Here is an 18,168-nt window from a genome sequence, read left to right on the forward strand (position 1 = left end):
ATTTTCATTATTGAGCTCATTAATGGACGTGGCGCGTGGCCGGCAGTTTATTGGATTTCATTTCGAATACCTACGGGGGAACGCCACCAAAGAAACTATTCACAAAAATTGATTGGAAATCTTTAAATACATAACTAAATGAATCATCAGTGCATAAGAGCGTAACATTTATTAGAACCCTTTAACTGCAATTCAAAAAATGTGTCACAAAATAAATACTTTTTTAAATTCAACATTCAATTCAAGTATTTCCGTTACAATTAACATTCGATCTAACATCAAACAAATGCTAACAGCGGTCTCAGTTGCAACATCAACAGTGCCAGTTCAATTAACATTTCATACAACAGGTTCGACTTCTATCACTGTTAGTAACAGTAAGCGTTAGTAACATAAGCGCGTGCTGTCACTGTTAACAAAATTTCTCGCATGCTACAAAACACATGATATAAACGAAAGTATGGGAGCAAATTTAGTATGGAATTTACTGCAGGGTATATGAGACCAAAGGACATGAAAATAGTTGCAAAAAACCAGGGAATTATTTGTTACTCTTTTATATAAAATATTTCAAGTAGAATTAATGAAAAGATTTATACTATTTAATGTGACATAAATAATATTATTTTACTAATAAATAATGCTATCTTAAATATTGATATTTGTGCTATTTATGCATATTATATAGTGCAATGTTATATAACAGTCAATGCTGCACACGATTGGGCTCCAGATTGGGCAACTTTAGACAGCATATGCTGTGTCATGGGACTTCTTGTTCGACATGCAACATGTTTGCTGTGCAGCTCTGCTGGTACTGCTGCCGTCGCTCTTACTGTTGCTGTTGCTGTTGCTGTTGGTGCTGCCAGTGTTGGCCGTATCCGTATCCAACAACAACAGCAAGCAGCAGCAACAACAACAACAACAGCAGCAACAGCAGCAACAACGGCAAAAGCAAAGAGCAACAGCAACAGCAACAAAAAATGTCGCACGTTTCGTTTCGGTTAGTCTCGATAATTCAATCGCCCTGCAAAGACGTTCAACTCTGCGGATTCAGTTTCGACTGTAAAACTGTAATCATTTTTCATTTGGCGTCTCGTTCTCTCTCCGTCGACTCGTGCCACATTTGGGTGGCAACGCCAACAAATATAAATAATACAACATTTTGCAAAGGAGTTCGAAATCAAGAAAAAAAAGAGTTTATAAACAGTTCGGTGCAAGTGCAATAAATAAATACGTGACAGAGGCTCACATTGTGATTGTTTTTTGTCATTCGTTATTGTTTTGCAAAAGCGGAAACGGAAGTGGCGCCGCCAATCGCCAAATGTCAGTGCTACAAATGTATGTGCCGGTGTGTGCGTGTGTGTGTGAGTGTGTGTTGTCCCGCCAGCAACAGCATTAATTGAATACCATTCTAAAAAGTATCTAACTCGAATTGAAATTGCAATTGAAATCGAAATTGAAATTGTTGCACGTCTGACACGCCCACAAATCGCCTACAAGTTCAATGTCAGCATTATCCAAGCCCGATACCATCTTGCTAGACGTGGAAGAACTCGGCGGAAGCAATCGCGAATAGAAGGCGAAGCTGCGCAAGTTTAGTTTGCTGCTTGGCTGGCAGTAAATGGGTTAAAATTATGTACATTAATCGCCGAATGAATGTCGAATCAGTTAAAAAGACTGCTCTTTTTTATTGTAAGTATTTTGACAGATTGATCGATCGAACTATATTGATAAAAAAAAATCACAAATGTGCCGAATATTGCACTAAATAAAGCTACAAAAGAAAGAAACTTCACTAGAAGTTTTAGGTTGTTAAAAAACGCCTTAAATATTAGATTACTCTGCAAATTTCCTATTCTACTATGATAACAAATACATGTAGAATTATGTTTGCAATTTTGAGGTTTTTAGAAATGTAAATGAAAATGACAATTTCAACAACGTATAAATTTACTCTGATTGCGTAGTACTTAAACTTATTTAAAGTTTAGCAAATCTTGAGAAATCTGTTTTTTAAAAATTATGCTTTACATTTGTTACATATACTTTCTACCTTTTCTGTAACGCAATATTAAAAATTCTATTTAAAACTTCTTTTAAGAAAATGTCAGAAAAATAATAACAAATACTATACTATACATTATTGATGGGGGAAAATCTTCTATAACTTTAATTTGCCTATGTATATAGTATTTAAAAAGTTATCTGCACATCTTCTAGGCAAGATTTTAAGTACTTTGCACTATGAGTGTAGCTATTAGCAGATCCACAAAGACAACAAACAACAGCAACAACGTTGACAAGCACTTGCTGTGCCAACAACACACTCACATTCACACTCACACTCACACCTACAACCCACCCACACACACACACACACACATATATACACGCCCATTCACGTTGGTCGCATACCTTATCTTCATTCATAATTTCATCAACCCAAAAAAAAGAAGAAAAAAAAAACGATGAGGAAAAAATTATAACCCAGTCAAAAGTGTTGTGCGGGGCCTTGCAACGTTGTTGTTGCTGTTGTTGTTGTTGCTGTTGTTGCTGTTCAAGTGTTGTATGTCTTGGGTTCGTTTTATTTATTAGAACTCTGTCGATAATTACAAAATAATGCGTTTTACCAAACGCCCGCCCTCCGTCCGTCCGCCCGTCCGTCCGTCCGTCTGTCCGTCCACCCGCTCGTCTGTATCTTGAACTAAGTTGAAGTAGCGCTAACTACGCTTGGGAAAACCAACTACAGACGTTTTTGGTGAGAATGAAACGAGGTTATGCGGAGCATAAATTTCCATCGATAGGAAGAGTGGCAAGGCGCAAGGTGGGGCGGGGCAGGCGATAGTGCTGTGGAAAGCATTACAAAGCGTGTGTGCGACCGGCTTTGATAAGATTTCGATGGGTTTTCAGTTTCATTTTCTGTTGCTGTTACAGTTAACATAAAACAGTTTCGGCTATCACGTTTTCGATGCAGCGGCTTCCAACGAGGAAGTTTGGCTAATTTGTGGCTGCTACTTGTGCTGCCCTGAAGCTGCGCCAGCTGCTTAGTTTCCAATCTCAAGAGGCCTTGACTGGCTGCTGAAGTGCCTTCGAGTGGTTCAAATACGCGTGGGGGTTTCACTTTCTCACACGGGTTGTCTAACGTTCACAGCCAGCAGGTTGAAGGGTTTCTTTTTCGTGTGGCGCCAAACAATTAACGGCCACTGTGAAGGGTGCAAGCCATTTTTGATATAGACGGGGGGAAATGAATGCTATCGATGATGAGACTACTAATGGGAGAAACCATTACCAAGACATTGACCGGGAAGGACTAAAAGCAGGAAGTTCAGTTGCCCCAATGTTTGAGTGTCTTACAAAATCAAAATTATATTAAAGAGCTTTCAATGATGTATCAAAGCTGCACATTTTGGAAAAAAAGTGAATGAATATTTGTAATGTGTTCAATTAATGAGTGTATATATGGGATATTTTATACAGATAATAATGAAAAGTAATACAAAAAAAAGAGTAAAAAACAGAAACAAAGCGACACAATAATCTTAACAATTGATTTAAACAACTTATAACTATACTTTAGCAATGTTAATGGTAAATGGGGGTAAAAAGTTAGAGTTTGAAATGAAACTAAAATAAGTAAGAAAGAGCACACTCCACTGCAAGATATCCGATACCCAAAAATATAGAGCAAAATAATAATATATACCTAAGGAAATATGTGATATATAGACTATACCCTATAATGAATTAAAACAAATAATAGTACAAGAAACAAAAAGAAATATAAGTTTATGCTAAAGTTAAAATAACTAAAGGTAAACAAAAAATTAATTAATTTAGTGTACACTTTTACAATAAACTAAAAATTATAACAAAAAGATCTTTTAATTTGAAAGAAACTCCAAACGAAATAATACTGACAGTTATGCAAACTACAAAATTCATAAATATAAATTAAACAAGTTCACGAAAAAACTGTTCAAATATATTAAATGGAATGAATGAACCTACATGTATTAATGCAATACTAAAAACAAATAAAAAATTAGCTAGCAACAATTTAATATGAATGAATGTAACAAAGTTAATGACTGCAATAATTAAACAAACACTAGGCCAACAGACACTTCACTCGTAACAATTTATTTGCGTAATTTGTAACTGGGTTTTAGCAATAGATTGGTTTATCAGGCAGCGGCTTAACGGGTATTCGAACGAATATAGTTCGATCCAGTTGCATTCTGATTTACAACCTGACCTGGCACAATAAAAACTAGAAACGAAGCGAAGCGAAGAGAAACAATAAATTCATTAAATCAAAGGCGCGATTATGAATGAATGTAATAAAATATCAAAGGGAGACAACAAATCAAACATGATAAATTACACTTAGAAGGCAACTACCGACCTACACGCTCATGCAGGAGCATGTAACGAGAGTGGCGCGGGGGCAAAGGGTGGCTGAGGGGAACAGAGGGGGGGCAGGTCATAAAAAAGGCGTGTTGTGTTTGTGACAAGGTGTAAACACTGGTATGCAATTTAGGTTTTGTGTGTTGTATCTGTTAGATACAATATTGATTGCCCTGTTTATAGATACGCACGATAGCGATAAGTGCGCCAACGATAAAAAAAAAAAACAAAACAAAAAAAGGGACTCTTTCTCTCTCACTCTCGTTGACTCGTTGTAATGTATGCTTTCTTTTTCTGGTCTTTCAGGTGGTGATTTCAGGTGCATTATGTACAGTAGAAGATTACGTAATAATGTCACAGTGTGCACACGACAAAGCCATACACCTAGCTGCGGAAGGAACAGTCTCAGTGACAGACATTTCACAGATTCGTAAGTATCCTCCATCTGCATCTCAAGTACCCCCCTCCTCGCTCCTCACCCGTCTTTGTTTATTAACACGTCTGCAGGAAATGCCATCACATATGGCAGACGATTTACGACATCTAATTGAACATTCCTTTCCTCTCTCACACTCTCTTCTCACATACAAAACATAACTAAAAACAAAATATACATATTCGAATTTCCATGACAATGGCAATGACAGTGAAGTGAACCCAATCCCCAAACCAATCCCCATTACACATTCACATCCACAGCAACTGCAAAAGTTCAGTATTTGTCACAGTTTTTAACAATGTTGCAAGCGTGTTGGACTCTTACACACATCTATCTCTCTAAAAGTATCTCAAAGTATCAGAGAGAACTCTGGCACCAAGCAGAGCTGTCATTTATTCATTTGAGTTATGAATGACCATAAGCCAAGTAGTCAAGTGTCTCAATAGTTTCATGCAGTAGCTGTCGCCTGAGTTATGAATTGGGGATTACGCTAGTTCTGAAAGCTTTGAATAGTCGTCAATCTATTATTGTTACCGTTACAAAAATAACTCAAGTTTTACCTAGATATATTTCTCACTGAACTGCATTCATACCAAGATTTCATAACAAACATAAATACTTTTATGGCTTAATAGTTTATAAATTTCAAAATTATTTAAATTATATATAAAGTGTATAGCTTCATTTTTGAATCAAGTAATCAACCAAAATACTTTTCTAACACAAATCTTTATTGTCTGTTATCTCTTCATATAAACTCTAATTCTTTATAAGTCTTTCCATTCTCAGTCAAACAAACCAATTGAATAGTAAACTAAACGGATAACTATCACAACAATAATGAACTCACTTGATAAATGCAAATTTTGCAGTCGAAATACTCTCTAATAGAATCGACTGACCCAATTCTGGCGCTGAACCATTTCCACAATGTTTCCAGAACCGGTTCGCCTCTCTTTAGCAAATGAACAGTCCATCTAGAAACTAACTACGCTGAGAACAGCAAATTAATGAGCTTTAATGGTGCATAGTTAGAATTAATACAAGATTTTCAATCTTCGGCTAAACATAATATCTCGTTTTGTAGTGCACGAGGTAACAAATATCTCGTCTCGACACTCGCAGCATAAAGTGCACAATTTATGGTGCAGACTGTCCAGTAAAAATAATAAAAATTCGCAACGATTTGAGGAAACTTTCACTCTGAACGCAAAATGCAATACAAGCAGCAACAGCAACAACAACAATAACAAGAAAGTGCCAAACTATTTCTGAAGCCCGCACAAACAGCCAATGACCATGGCTAATTAGAGCCGCTGCTGTTGCTGTTGATGTTGTTTTTATTATTTTTAGTATTATTGTGCAGCTGTCCCTTTACCTAACTCAAGCCTAAGGGTCGCAGCACGAGCTATGGCGAACAACAGGACCCTAAAGATACTGGAAAAAATCTGGCATTGTTTTATTGTTGTCCCTCGGCATTTTCAAGCAGCACGACCAATGCCAAACAACAGGTGCAAAATGTCATCCCAGGTGGAAAGAAACGAAAAGAAAAGAAAAGCCGAGAACTATTCCCGTCGCCGTGTTCTGTGGGCCACTTACAACTAATGTGCGAAAAGTTCTTTTGTCAATTTACACGCCCACGGTGAACCGCCGAAGGTGTGTTCCCGAAATCTCTTTCACCATTTCCACATTTCATAATTTCATTCATTTGCATTTGAGCACAAACTCATGGAAGCTTCAGGTAGACATCGGGATTATCCACTGTGTTGGTTTTATGAATAAAATATAATATCGTTGGGTTAAACCCGCCATACACTTGTTATTAGCTACTTCTTTTGGGTTTTCCCACTCGCTCAAGGCTCAATGTTGAGCTCAGGGAATTACAAATAAACAAGAAAGGAAAACAACATTTATGTGGGATAAGCTGCAAGTTTGACAAACTGATAAAATGTAAAAGTATGCTACCCGCTTTCCCATTGAACCGCTCCTGTGTTGCTCTGTTACTGTGTGTTGTGAGTGCAATCAAGAGCCTTGTGGCTAATGAATCTTGACATTTCAATCAATTGGTAGCTCCGCACTTTCAACCCGCCCGCAGAAAAAAACAAAAACAAATCAGAGGACCACAAAATTTTCCCATTTTCTCCGAGCCCAAAATCCCCCCCGGAAAAACAGCAGCGCAATAAATCACATGATTTAATTTGAGAACAACGTGAAAAATGCCAACAACACAGCCCTGCTCAAAGGCGAAAATTGTTGAGGTAAAAGTTCTTTTGCCGTGGCATGCCACATGCCACATTGCCAGATTACCGAAAGGGTAGTCGGTCGACATACATACATAGATCGTGAGACAGAACTAGGGCCAGTATTAGGGCTAGAAGCAGCCTGACAGCCCTTGGGCTATAAAACATTTTATAGCTCATCATGTGCGCTCATAAATTTAAGAACGCAATCATTTCTATCAACCGCACTCCTTCCACTCCACTCGTTGCCAACAACAATTGTCTGTGGCAACATCGAGTGGTGTCCAGGGCGTTGCCCAATCAACACCTCACCCTCAAAGGGAGAGTGAGAAAGAGAGAGAGAGAGAGTGGTAGGGGGAACAGTCAGAGATACAAGTAACAAGTTCGAAGCTGTTAATTTCTTGTTCAAATGTTCAGGGTTTAACGTCTAGTACCGAGTCCGAGTCAAGTCCCAAGCGATCATTGTTTTATATGATGTCTGTCTCCCTCTCTCTTTCTCTTTCTATTGCTAACTCTGCCTTTGGGACTTGTCTTGCAGTTGGCCAGCCCATCTTCGATTCTTTATAGAGCCCTTTATTTGCCCTGTAGTTCATTAAAAATGTTTAGCATTGTTCCGCATCGTTGAAGGCGGCTGCGCCAGTGATCAATCAAAACCTACAAGAACTCTTGGACCCCACAAAAAAATACAATGCGTAGTATTAAATAATACTGTAAGTATTGTTAAGAGCGACTCAACGTATTACAAACTAGTAATAGTAATCTTTCTTTTCTAAATTTCTTATGAAACTAGATGAACTCAATTATTTTCTGATCCATTACTTCTTACATTTAAATCTTTCTAGATTAAATTTAAAATATTTTATATATACTATTTTGTCTTTGCACTTTTTGTTCCAAGAAAATTTGTATTCACTGGAAACAACCCGATCATTTGGTGTCACAAATCTATTGTTTAGTACTTGCTTTATTTATGTAATTAATAGCAATTTGAGTTCTTGAAATGTTTATGTGGTGTAGATGCTGACCTTTGTTTATTATTTATACTTCGGTTTATTTACATCTTATAAATTCGAACTTTATTGTAGCTTCGATTTGTCGTATATATGCGAAGGTCCAGTGCAAGACATCCAATGTCAACTGTAGGAAATCTATAGTAGTATAAACAAATAAAAATCCAAGTTATCAGAGTTATGCATCTATTTCAAACTAACGACCTTAAGAAATGAAGAACCAACCACTATTTTACTCAATGACCAAATGCTCAATGGCTGTTGCCACCGATAGGTGATAATATAATGTGGGAAATATTTAGCACCATCATTACAAACATCATTAAAATTTAAATAGATGTGTTTAACGTGAAAAGCCGTGGTAGGGAAAAGATGAAAACAAGTCGAGAGAAATACTTGTAGGAATTTCGACTGTTGTTCGTAAGGAAATCATGCCGTGAAAATTCCAAGAAATAGCACATGCCCCGAGATTTGGCCGGATCGGTGCAGGAGAAGGGTAAGGGGAAGGGGTTGAGCCATTGAAACTGCTCTTGAGCAATGCTCCGCAGATTCATCAATTAACGCCCCGGCAGTGGCAGCAGCAAAGACTCGACTGACTCTCATGGTGTGATGTGGCAGGGAGAGGAAGAGTGTGGTGGAAGGCGGTCACTTCATTAAACGCCGTCCGAGATGTGGACAAATAAATGCATTTCCGTTGCGCACAAACAAATTTCCAAGAGACGCCGACAACAACAAATGTCAGCAGAAAACAAAAAAAAATTCTCAACCGATTTTTGTCTCTTATCCCGCTCTCGCTCTCCCACTCGCTCTCACTCTCACTCCCTCTCGTCGTCTACCTACCGCACGTTCGTCTAGGCCAAAAGGGGAAAGGAATGGAGTAGGAGAACGGTGGTAAAAAAAGAAAGAAAAACATGGTCAACAACAAAGCTGAACAAGTGTACCGCTTGCCGATCGTCAGTCGTCTAACTCAGAGGCAGGTTCGACAGTTTTTGGTCAATTGCTTCACTCGATCTTTCTTCTCGGGGTCTCTTTTGGACACGATCCCCGCGAGATCACCGCCATCGCCGCCAAGCAGCCAACAGCCAACCAGCCATTGCCATTGATTTCCACTTAACGCTTCAAAACTCAAGTGGCCATTTCAAGTTTACAGTTTAAGTAAGAAGGTAAAAGCAAATGCGCTTTCTTGGCTCTCGCTCTTCTTGCGCATCTTCTTCTTCTTCTTCTTTCGTTTTCAACTCTGTTTCAATATTTTTGTTTCCCACAGTTGTGCTATGAAAATATTTAAGCGCCAATTTGATGTAGTTTTCCAATTCCAATACCAACACCAACACCAAGAGACCCGGCTTCGTCTCACTACCGTTCCCAGCTCAAGTATCTCTCTTTCACTCTTTTCTCTTCGCTGTTCCCCTCTCTCACGCTCACAAAATTTGAATAACAATGCACTGCCTGTTGGACTTCGAAGTCGACTTCGACTTCAGCTTCGGCTTCGCTTCAAAGCGCTCGTCGCCCTTCGACTTGCTTTCTTTCAATGGGTTCGATCTTCACTCGCATTTCTATTGGTAATGAGCGATTGCGTTTGTGATCTTCTGATCACCGTTTGCTCACAATGGGAGGAGCAGGGCAGGAGCTGCGCTGTCAGCAATTACGTACTTCAGTTTAAAGCACCTGACAAAGGAGCTGAAGTCTTTAGCTAGTCAATGCATTGAAATCAAAAGTTCTTAGAAAACGTTTCCCTTGTTTTTCCATTTTTACCCATTTTTTTTTTGTAGCGCGTGGGAACCAAATGTAAACGATTTGGAACAAACACAATGACATAGTTTAACTTATGGAATAATTCAAGGACAGCTTGTTAAATTATACTATATTAAAGATTCTTATTATTATTAAATCATTTTTATCTAATCTAATAACTAATAATTTAAAACTTATCAGGAAGAAAAATTAAAAAGACTGCAAACTTACTTCTAAAATATTCATACTAAAAAAAAAAGTCTATTTTATTAAATTTCAAAATTCCCTCAAATTATTTGCAACTCAAAATTCTACTCAAAATCTATTTTATATTTAAAATAAAAAACTTCGATGTTAATATTTCCACTTTTCAATTTTTGTTTAACTACTCGTATTCAATATTCTTTCGCGAACTCACTTGATCTATTACTGCTTTTAATATCTAATCACCATACAAATTATTCAAAGGAGTCCGTTTGTTAGCACTGTGCACCGAGCACTGATAATGACGATGATAAATTCCGTGCTGGGAATTACGTTCAATTTAAAGGGTATTTAGGGATCAACAACAAGCGACAGACGCCAAGTATCAAGATCAAGACTGAGAGGGGAAAAGGGAACCGCTTAGAAACTAAATAAAAAAGGTACATTCCCTTTTGTTGTTGCTGGGAGTGACGAAAGATCATGTCCATTAGGTCGTCTGCAGCCAGTTAATGGCTCAAAACAACAACAACAACAACCAAAAAAAAAGGTCCACAACGGTGGCTGCGATTGTATCGTTGGGATCGTCTGTTCCACATGAGATTGATATGTTTTCCGGGGCCACAGCCGACGATCATATCGCACTGATTATAGTTTTGTGGTTTTAATATTCATGTCGATTATAACGCAGCGACGTCGACTTAAGCCTCAGCCACAAAACTACAGCCACCGATATTTGTTTGATGAATTTATTGCGCCGTTGATCAGCATAGTCGATCGCTCGATCGCTCGATCGGCGGTGTTTTGTTTTATCTGCCAGCCATATGAAAGCGGCATTTCTTTTATGGCAAACAAACCCCAAGAGATCTCTACGGTTTGGTTCTGGTATGGTTGTGGTCTGGTTTGCTTAACTGCTGCCAGCGTCGTAAAATGCACAATTTAATGGCTTGGAGTGTGCTACGAGGAATATGCCTGATCATCTAACAGATTATCACTCACACATATGCCGCAGCAGTTGGTTGATTTTATTGATCGATCTTAAATCAGCCGCTTTTCTTTGGACAGTTGCAAGGTCTAATTGAAGTACGTTCAGCTACCAGATACTACATAGATAAGATAACTACTAGTATAACTGTATAGATATATTATTGATACCATTATATTCATTTTAATATTGAAATGAATATCAAATAGCTCAAAGAAAAATAGAAGAAGAAAAGAAAAAAGAATTAATCATGATTAAATATTATATGCTATTTATCAATAAGTATTATTTATTAATATTTTAAATTAATAATAATAAACTCTAAGAAAATAAAATATTTATTTTGATGTTGCTTGTTGTGAAACTCTTTTGTAACATATTTTTGTCCTACTTGAAACTGTTCAACACTTGTATCTCAAAGTCTTTTCGATTGATTTAGTGCTCAAAATATGTGAGCTAATTCCCATGAAATTTCGTAGAATTGGCCACAAATGACAAAGAGATTTTCAATATGCTTGGGAAACAGGAAATGTGTCAACTGTGCTGGCGCCTCGAAGAAATTTAGCATATTTATTAATACTACAACGAGAGATAGGCCAACAAAAGTTGTCCCCCCGCGACCCCTGCGACAGCTGTCAACTGAGTTGGCAGCCCCGTTTATGGGCCAGAACGGAAATGCATTAATTTGTCTGTTGGCTTGTGCCAAGCGAATAAATCAATTCATTTACAAAGGTGGCAGGTTTTGCTTTCCGCATACTATAAAAAGGAGATGCATACGCTACAATTTTGTGTATGATATTTGCTGCTTCTTTGTGGCAGCCACTTTCCAATTACGTAAAGTTGGCATCGCGTGTTGCAACGCAAAGCTTTGAGTTCTAAGTTCTGAGCTCTGAGTTCTGAGTTGTGTGTTGGAAGTTTGTAGTTCTTGTACTCATAAGTTGGGCACTGGATTCGTAATATTCGCTTATAAACGTGTGTATTACCGTATAATGAGCGGCGGCAAGGCGGCAACATTTTGTTGCATGACTCGAACTTGGGCCCAGACCCTGGGTCTTGGTCTTGGCCGTCTTTCGGCCTGCTGCTCCCCATTTTCGTGGCCCTCATGCAAATCAAGCATTTAATCATACGAAAAAAAAACTCAAAAAAAAAAAACTTATGTATTTAGCCAGTTGTTAATGTGGAGAGGCGGACGTAGGGCGTCGGATCTCTTTTCGGTCGAGTTCTTGTTGTTTTCGTTTTTCGTTTTTTTGTTTTTGCCTCCTTTGACTCATTCGACGTTTTTCGGTTAACAAAATTGCGTGTCTGTCGTTGTATAAGCCACATTTTGTTCAACGCTGCACGCGACGCCTTCGAATATTGGTTAGACAGACGTCTGCACCAGCTGCTGCTATTGGCTTCAGTTCCACTTGCAATAGTGTTGGGCAACGTCGTTCGCAGTGATCACAGTTTAAGAAGTATTTATCTAAAATTCATTCATTGTAGTTGATTTCTATGGGTTGAAACTGTTAGATTATAAATTATCCGTCTAATATTGGTTAGACTGACGTCTGCACCAGCTGCTGCTTTTGGCTTCAGTTCCACTTGCAACAGTGTTGGGCAACGTCGTTCACAGTGATCACAGTTTAAGAAGTATTTATCTAAAATTCATTCATTGTAGTTGATTTCTATGGGTTGAAACTGTTAGATTATAAATTATCCGTCTAATATTGGTTAGACTGACGTCTGCACCAGCTGCTGCTTTTGGCTTCAGTTCCACTTGCAACAGTGTTGGGTAACGTCGTTCACAGTGATCACAGTTTAGAAAGCATTTATCTAAAATTCATTACTGTAGTTGGTTTATCTAAAATTCATTACTGTAGTTGGTTTTTGTATGCTGAAACTGTTTGATTATAAATTATCCGTCTATTAAATTAGTCAAATTCACTTAAATTGTCCTCAAGCATATTTTAAGTATATTAGTATATTTTAGTGTATTTTAGTAACTTTTAGTATTAAGATAATTGTTGTACATAGTCAAATAAATATGCTATTCATCTGCTTCTGTAACTTTTACTTCTGTTTTATTAAATTTAGTATTGTCTTGTTTGGCATATTTCTTAGAAAATATTTGACTACAAAATTAAATTAAATTGAAGTTTTTCTAAGATTACAATATTTCACTTTTTAAAATTATTTGAAATGGCTTTCATATTTAACTCTCGACTGCATTAGAGAGTAGAAATGCAAAGCAAACGCTGTTTGCAGTGCGACTTTGAATAACTTTGATCATTTTCTCCCAGTTTGTTTCTTTCACACTGTGATAATTTCACATCGTCGCATCACCAATAGCCTAGCATTCGCCTTTCGTGCTCAGAGTCGTTGTTGTATCTTGACTAAATGACAATGCGTGCCTGCCGACACCTTGCTTGCTTGCATTGCCAGAAACATTTGTAGCATTGGTAATTGCCCATTTTGAAGCTAGTGAATGGGAGGGGGGGAAATCCATTGAGCAAGTCATTTGATGGCATACAATTGGCACATCATTTGTAGCCAGGTAATTGGCAGCCAAACAACGGGGTAACATTGACGTAACCAGGCGAAAAGAGGGAGCCAAATGTTCGGGGTTGAGTTTAAGTTTGACCACCCAGTGGAGTGTGTCCTTAATGGCTTCCATAGAATACCATTAAGCGATTTCCGCTGCAGAAAGCAATCAATGGCAACAATCGCCACTGCCATAAAATAATGCTCTCAATAATTTTTAATAGAGTTATCCGCAATGGGGCTGCTCCTGTTGTGTCGCTGGACAGCCCCAAAAATAAGAAGTAAAAACGGAAAACAGAAAACACAGAAAAAAAAACATAAAATGTTTTCTTATCTCATTATTAAAGGGACCCAACAGCCGAAAACCGCCTAAAAGATTTGCTTCCCCAGGTACCACGAAGGTAACAGGTTAGACATTTTAGCCGAACATAAAACAAAATTCTGCTAAAAACGAAATAAATATATTAAGGATAGGACATTGACCGACGCGACTGGTAGGAGTTGCCTTTAAAGCTGAAAGAGTTGAGTGACGAGAAATGCTTTGCAGAGATTAGCGCAAATTATTAAAGCCGATGAAGCGCCAGGCAGATAAAAAAACTGAGTAGAGTCAATGAGGAAGACTAAAAAAGAGAGAAATAATTAGATAGACGAAAAAGAGAGAAAAAAGAAGCAACCACGTGTTTGTCAATTAAAAAATGAATGAAAAATATAAAAATTTAAATATTGTAACAGTGCATTAAATAGGTAAAATATTCTGGAAAATATATATATTTTTGTAATGAGTGACTTTGTTATTGTAATGTTTTAGTGTCATAAACATAATGATTTAAAATAGAATTGTCAATCAATGTTGTGCTTTATTCGAGTTGCTGCTTATTCAATTTTATATTTTAAATGCTTGCTTTCAAGTTATAATGAAATTTCAATTTTAGATTAATGAACACAACTTTCTGGTGTGGTCTTTAAGGATGCTGCTACTTGCAAAAAAAACCGCAAGAATAAGCGAAAAGTTTCTACAAGCCCAGCAAAACCATCATGCAACATCAGAGTCAGAGTCAGAGTTGCTGACGATGTTGTCAGTGCAACAATTCAAGTTTATTTTTCCAACGAATCGATTTGCAATATGCTCGGAAACAGTCAAGGCCCAAGGGCCAAGTCTATAGTGTATTGTGTGTGTGTGTGTGTGACGATGTGTGTGTTCGCATAATTTGCTGTCCGACAGCGGCGCTCGCTCCATTTTATGAGCATTTTACACCTGAAGCCTTAATTAAGGTACAGCTGAAGAGCTGAGCAAATGAAATACTGAACAAAATGATATACAGAGACGGAGAGAGAGGCCTGGACAACATTGACAGTTGCACAGCAATGTCACTCAATGTCAGAGACGCGGCAAAAGTAAACATAGTATGGGTCGAAGCCCATCCGGATAGATACATTCATGTACACATAACATAGTAGGAGCCTAGAAGCTGGTGCTGTCCTGAAAACAAACAACGTTAAAGTAGAAATAATGACGCGCGAAAAACAATAAAACAAACAAACAAAAACGAGGGAAAAGAAAAAAAAAATATATATATATGTTGGCTGGCAAAAATTACAGACAATAAAAGGCACACACACAACAACAACACAACAACAAAAAAGTAAAATAAAAACAAAAAAATATATCAGCCGGCCGCAGTTAGCACCTTTTGGACCTGGCCCAATCCTGTTGCCGTTGCAGTTGTTTGGCCCACACACACACACACACGACACAGACAAGGACTTGACGTTTTTATTATGCCCTCAACAATTCTTTCTCCCTCTCGCCCATTCCCTCGGCGCACCTCTTCTCTAGTCTTGCCGGCGCCCTGCCGCGTAACATGAGCCTGCCCAACGACATAGATCAGGCTGACTTTAGAGCGACTTGGCCAATACCAAAAGATGGCTCTAACTTTTGTTTTATGGCCCACGAGCGCTGCACGTAAATCAAAAGGTGTTACAACAGGCCAAGGAAAACAAAAACAATCACCCAACTGGGCTAACTGATCTCTCTTTGCCATCCAGTTCGCTGTCGCTGCTCCTGCTGCGGCTTCGAATCCTACAAAGTCCTCGGACTATCCCCGGCGGGTGTTAAGTTCCTTTTCTTCTTATTGTTGGTAATTTTTGCTAATTAATGGCATCATTAAATCCCTCTCAACCAGACTCCTTCCCTTTCTTTGACCGTGGCCTCTATAATAATTATGTTGTAAGTACTTGGGTCACGCCCATCGATTTTATGCCTTGGAAAAAAGGTTTCAGCTTGATTTCCAATTATTTAGGGTGGTCCTAAATACTCTCAAGTGTTAACGCTTAGAGATGAGAAGAATCTCGAAGGTTGTCAGTTTATTGGTTTTACACTTTGTAAGAAAAGAACTTATTATTATATACCAATGATTTAACCACATTTGTGTAAGGTGTTACTCAATTATTTCTGATGCTTTATATCATAGTCATATATCTTTTAAAGGTTTCAGATAGAATCTCATTATAATTTGATTTTAAGGCACAACCAACCACCCACAATATTCTCTCTAGAAAGAGAAGAGATAAAACAGTGTGACCATATTCTTCGTTAAGGGATTTTCATATGGAATAAGGATGATACATCAATTCCATTAGAGATGTGATAAAGTATGCTGCATATATTGAACTTAAAAACCTATTTATCGATTTTCAGTTGCATTTTACCGCATTCGCAATTCATTTGCAATCTCCTTTTAAAATTCTTTATATATGAATTCGCAATAGTTGCATCGATATCGAAATTCGGCAGACATATAAGTTTGACGTCTTGACGACAGCTTTAAAAAGCTTTTCTGTACTACTGATAATACTACCGTTGCCATTTGCTTTTCCGCACAATATCCATAATCTGAAAGCACCCTATGGGCAATAGTAAAAACTGTCATAAAGTAGCCCGAAATACGAGTACTCTGAACTACTTGTGTGAATAACTCGAATGCAGTTATTTCGGCAACATTTATAGGCAAGCATATAAATCTGGATTGGCCGTGTATTACACGGATCATAAAGTGCAGTTTATCAGTGGTACAAAACATGAGTTGTTTGTATTTTTAAGTGCTTTCAATTAGCGGTTTTTCCCGCCAGATCAACACCCACATCGACATCCACATCGACTTCCACACCCACGCCTAAAAGACATGGATGCATGGCTTCCTGCTGGGTTAAAAGTAATGGACACTATTTCATTGGCCAATCGATGACAATTAACACCTGTCCGCATAAATCAGTGGCGGGTATATCTTAATTTATAGTGACGTAATCAATGCTTCTGCGCATATCTGGGCAATAATTCAATGCTTAATGCCCACAATGCGGCAAACAATTAAAATTGTCACAATAACTCAGTGCATTATGAAGCGTTCAACACACACATACACCAAGAGTGTACAAAATAAAAACAACACATCGAAAAGTAAATACAAATTTGTTTACCCAAAATGCTTGGCTGTTGCAATTTGGGCAAAAAGTCGGAGCAAACAGTTAACTGTTAAGTGTAAACAAGTGGCCCACCCCAGTCAACTCTCCATCTCCATCCCCATCTCCATCTGCTGATACCAAATTTTATGTGGCCAGTTGACACTTTGCAATTGCATTGCGAATTCGACTGCGACTCCAACTGCAACTGCGACTCCAACTTTGTAGTTTTTTGGAGCTTAGCTGGTGTCTCAAGTTGGCGCATTAGCGGGCCCATTTCAAGTTGGCTAACACGCAGTTTAAACGGCTTGTAAGTGACTGCGTTTGCACTTAATTAATAAAATCCATGGCCTGTGTTGACTTTGTTGCTAGCAAATGCTTGTTGCGGCTGCTGCTCAGGTTACAATTGCTGTTGTTGCATGTTGCAACCTGGGCTGGGTCGACGATTAAGGCGTCCTTGCGCTGATAAAACTGCAATTAGCTCAACTCGCATGATATATTCGTATTTGCTTGAAATAAATTGCCAGCGACTGATATTTAAAATTCCTACCCAATACCCAATAACGAACATTTCCGTCTCCGTTCCCCCCTCCCTCCCCTCAAAAGCACCCGGCAGTTAACTTAATTAAATGCCAGTTTCAATTTATTTTTCATTTTGCTCGCCAAGTTGCAACCACAACAATGAAAGCGAAACCGCAGCGGCTAAATGCGAGTAAATAAACAAAAAATAAGCAAAAAAAAAAAAACTTCCCCCAGCAATTTGTTGTTGTTGTTACAGTTGCTGCTGCTGCTGCTGCTGTCGTCTGATGCAACTATCAATGTAATTTTACATTTCGCTGCAGTCAGCAGCAATTAACTGTAAATAACATGCCGCCTGCGTGTGGTCGCTCTTCTGTCTCTCTCTCTCTCTCTCTCTCTCTCTTTCTCTCTCTCTCTCTGTTTCTCTTTTTCAATATCAACAAAAGGCGGCAGTTATTAAGTTTTATTATTCCTGCTCTTGCTGATGTTGCTTCCAATGCTGTTGCTGCTGCTGCTTTTCATGTTGTTGCTGTTGTTGTTGTTGCTGTTGTCATCGATACCGTTCAGCTTGGGACATTGCTGTGATAAATGGCGTGAGGTGCTTTTAATTGCACGCATATCTTCTGTGTATATCGATAACAGCACTGCATGCAT

General features: G+C 38.2%; 1 protein-coding gene across 3 annotated transcripts in view; it reads left to right on the forward strand.

Annotated features, from left to right (window-relative positions):
- Positions 1-18,168, forward strand: part of LOC117567963 (serine-rich adhesin for platelets) — an 80,071-nt gene that overhangs the window by 47,343 nt on the left and 14,560 nt on the right. For 2 of the 3 annotated variants that reach the window (XM_034248271.2, XM_034248269.2), the window contains exon 4: positions 4,717-4,840. In XM_034248271.2, the coding sequence (XP_034104162.1) occupies positions 4,717-4,840 (124 nt within the window). Of the gene's footprint in view, positions 1-1,019; positions 1,696-4,716; positions 4,841-18,168 lie in introns of those variants that run through there. The other variant, XM_034248272.2, reaches the window with a different exon arrangement.

Source organism: Drosophila albomicans, chromosome 3 (assembly GCF_009650485.2).
Source record: "Drosophila albomicans strain 15112-1751.03 chromosome 3, ASM965048v2, whole genome shotgun sequence".
NCBI classification, from domain to species: domain Eukaryota; kingdom Metazoa; phylum Arthropoda; class Insecta; order Diptera; family Drosophilidae; genus Drosophila; species Drosophila albomicans.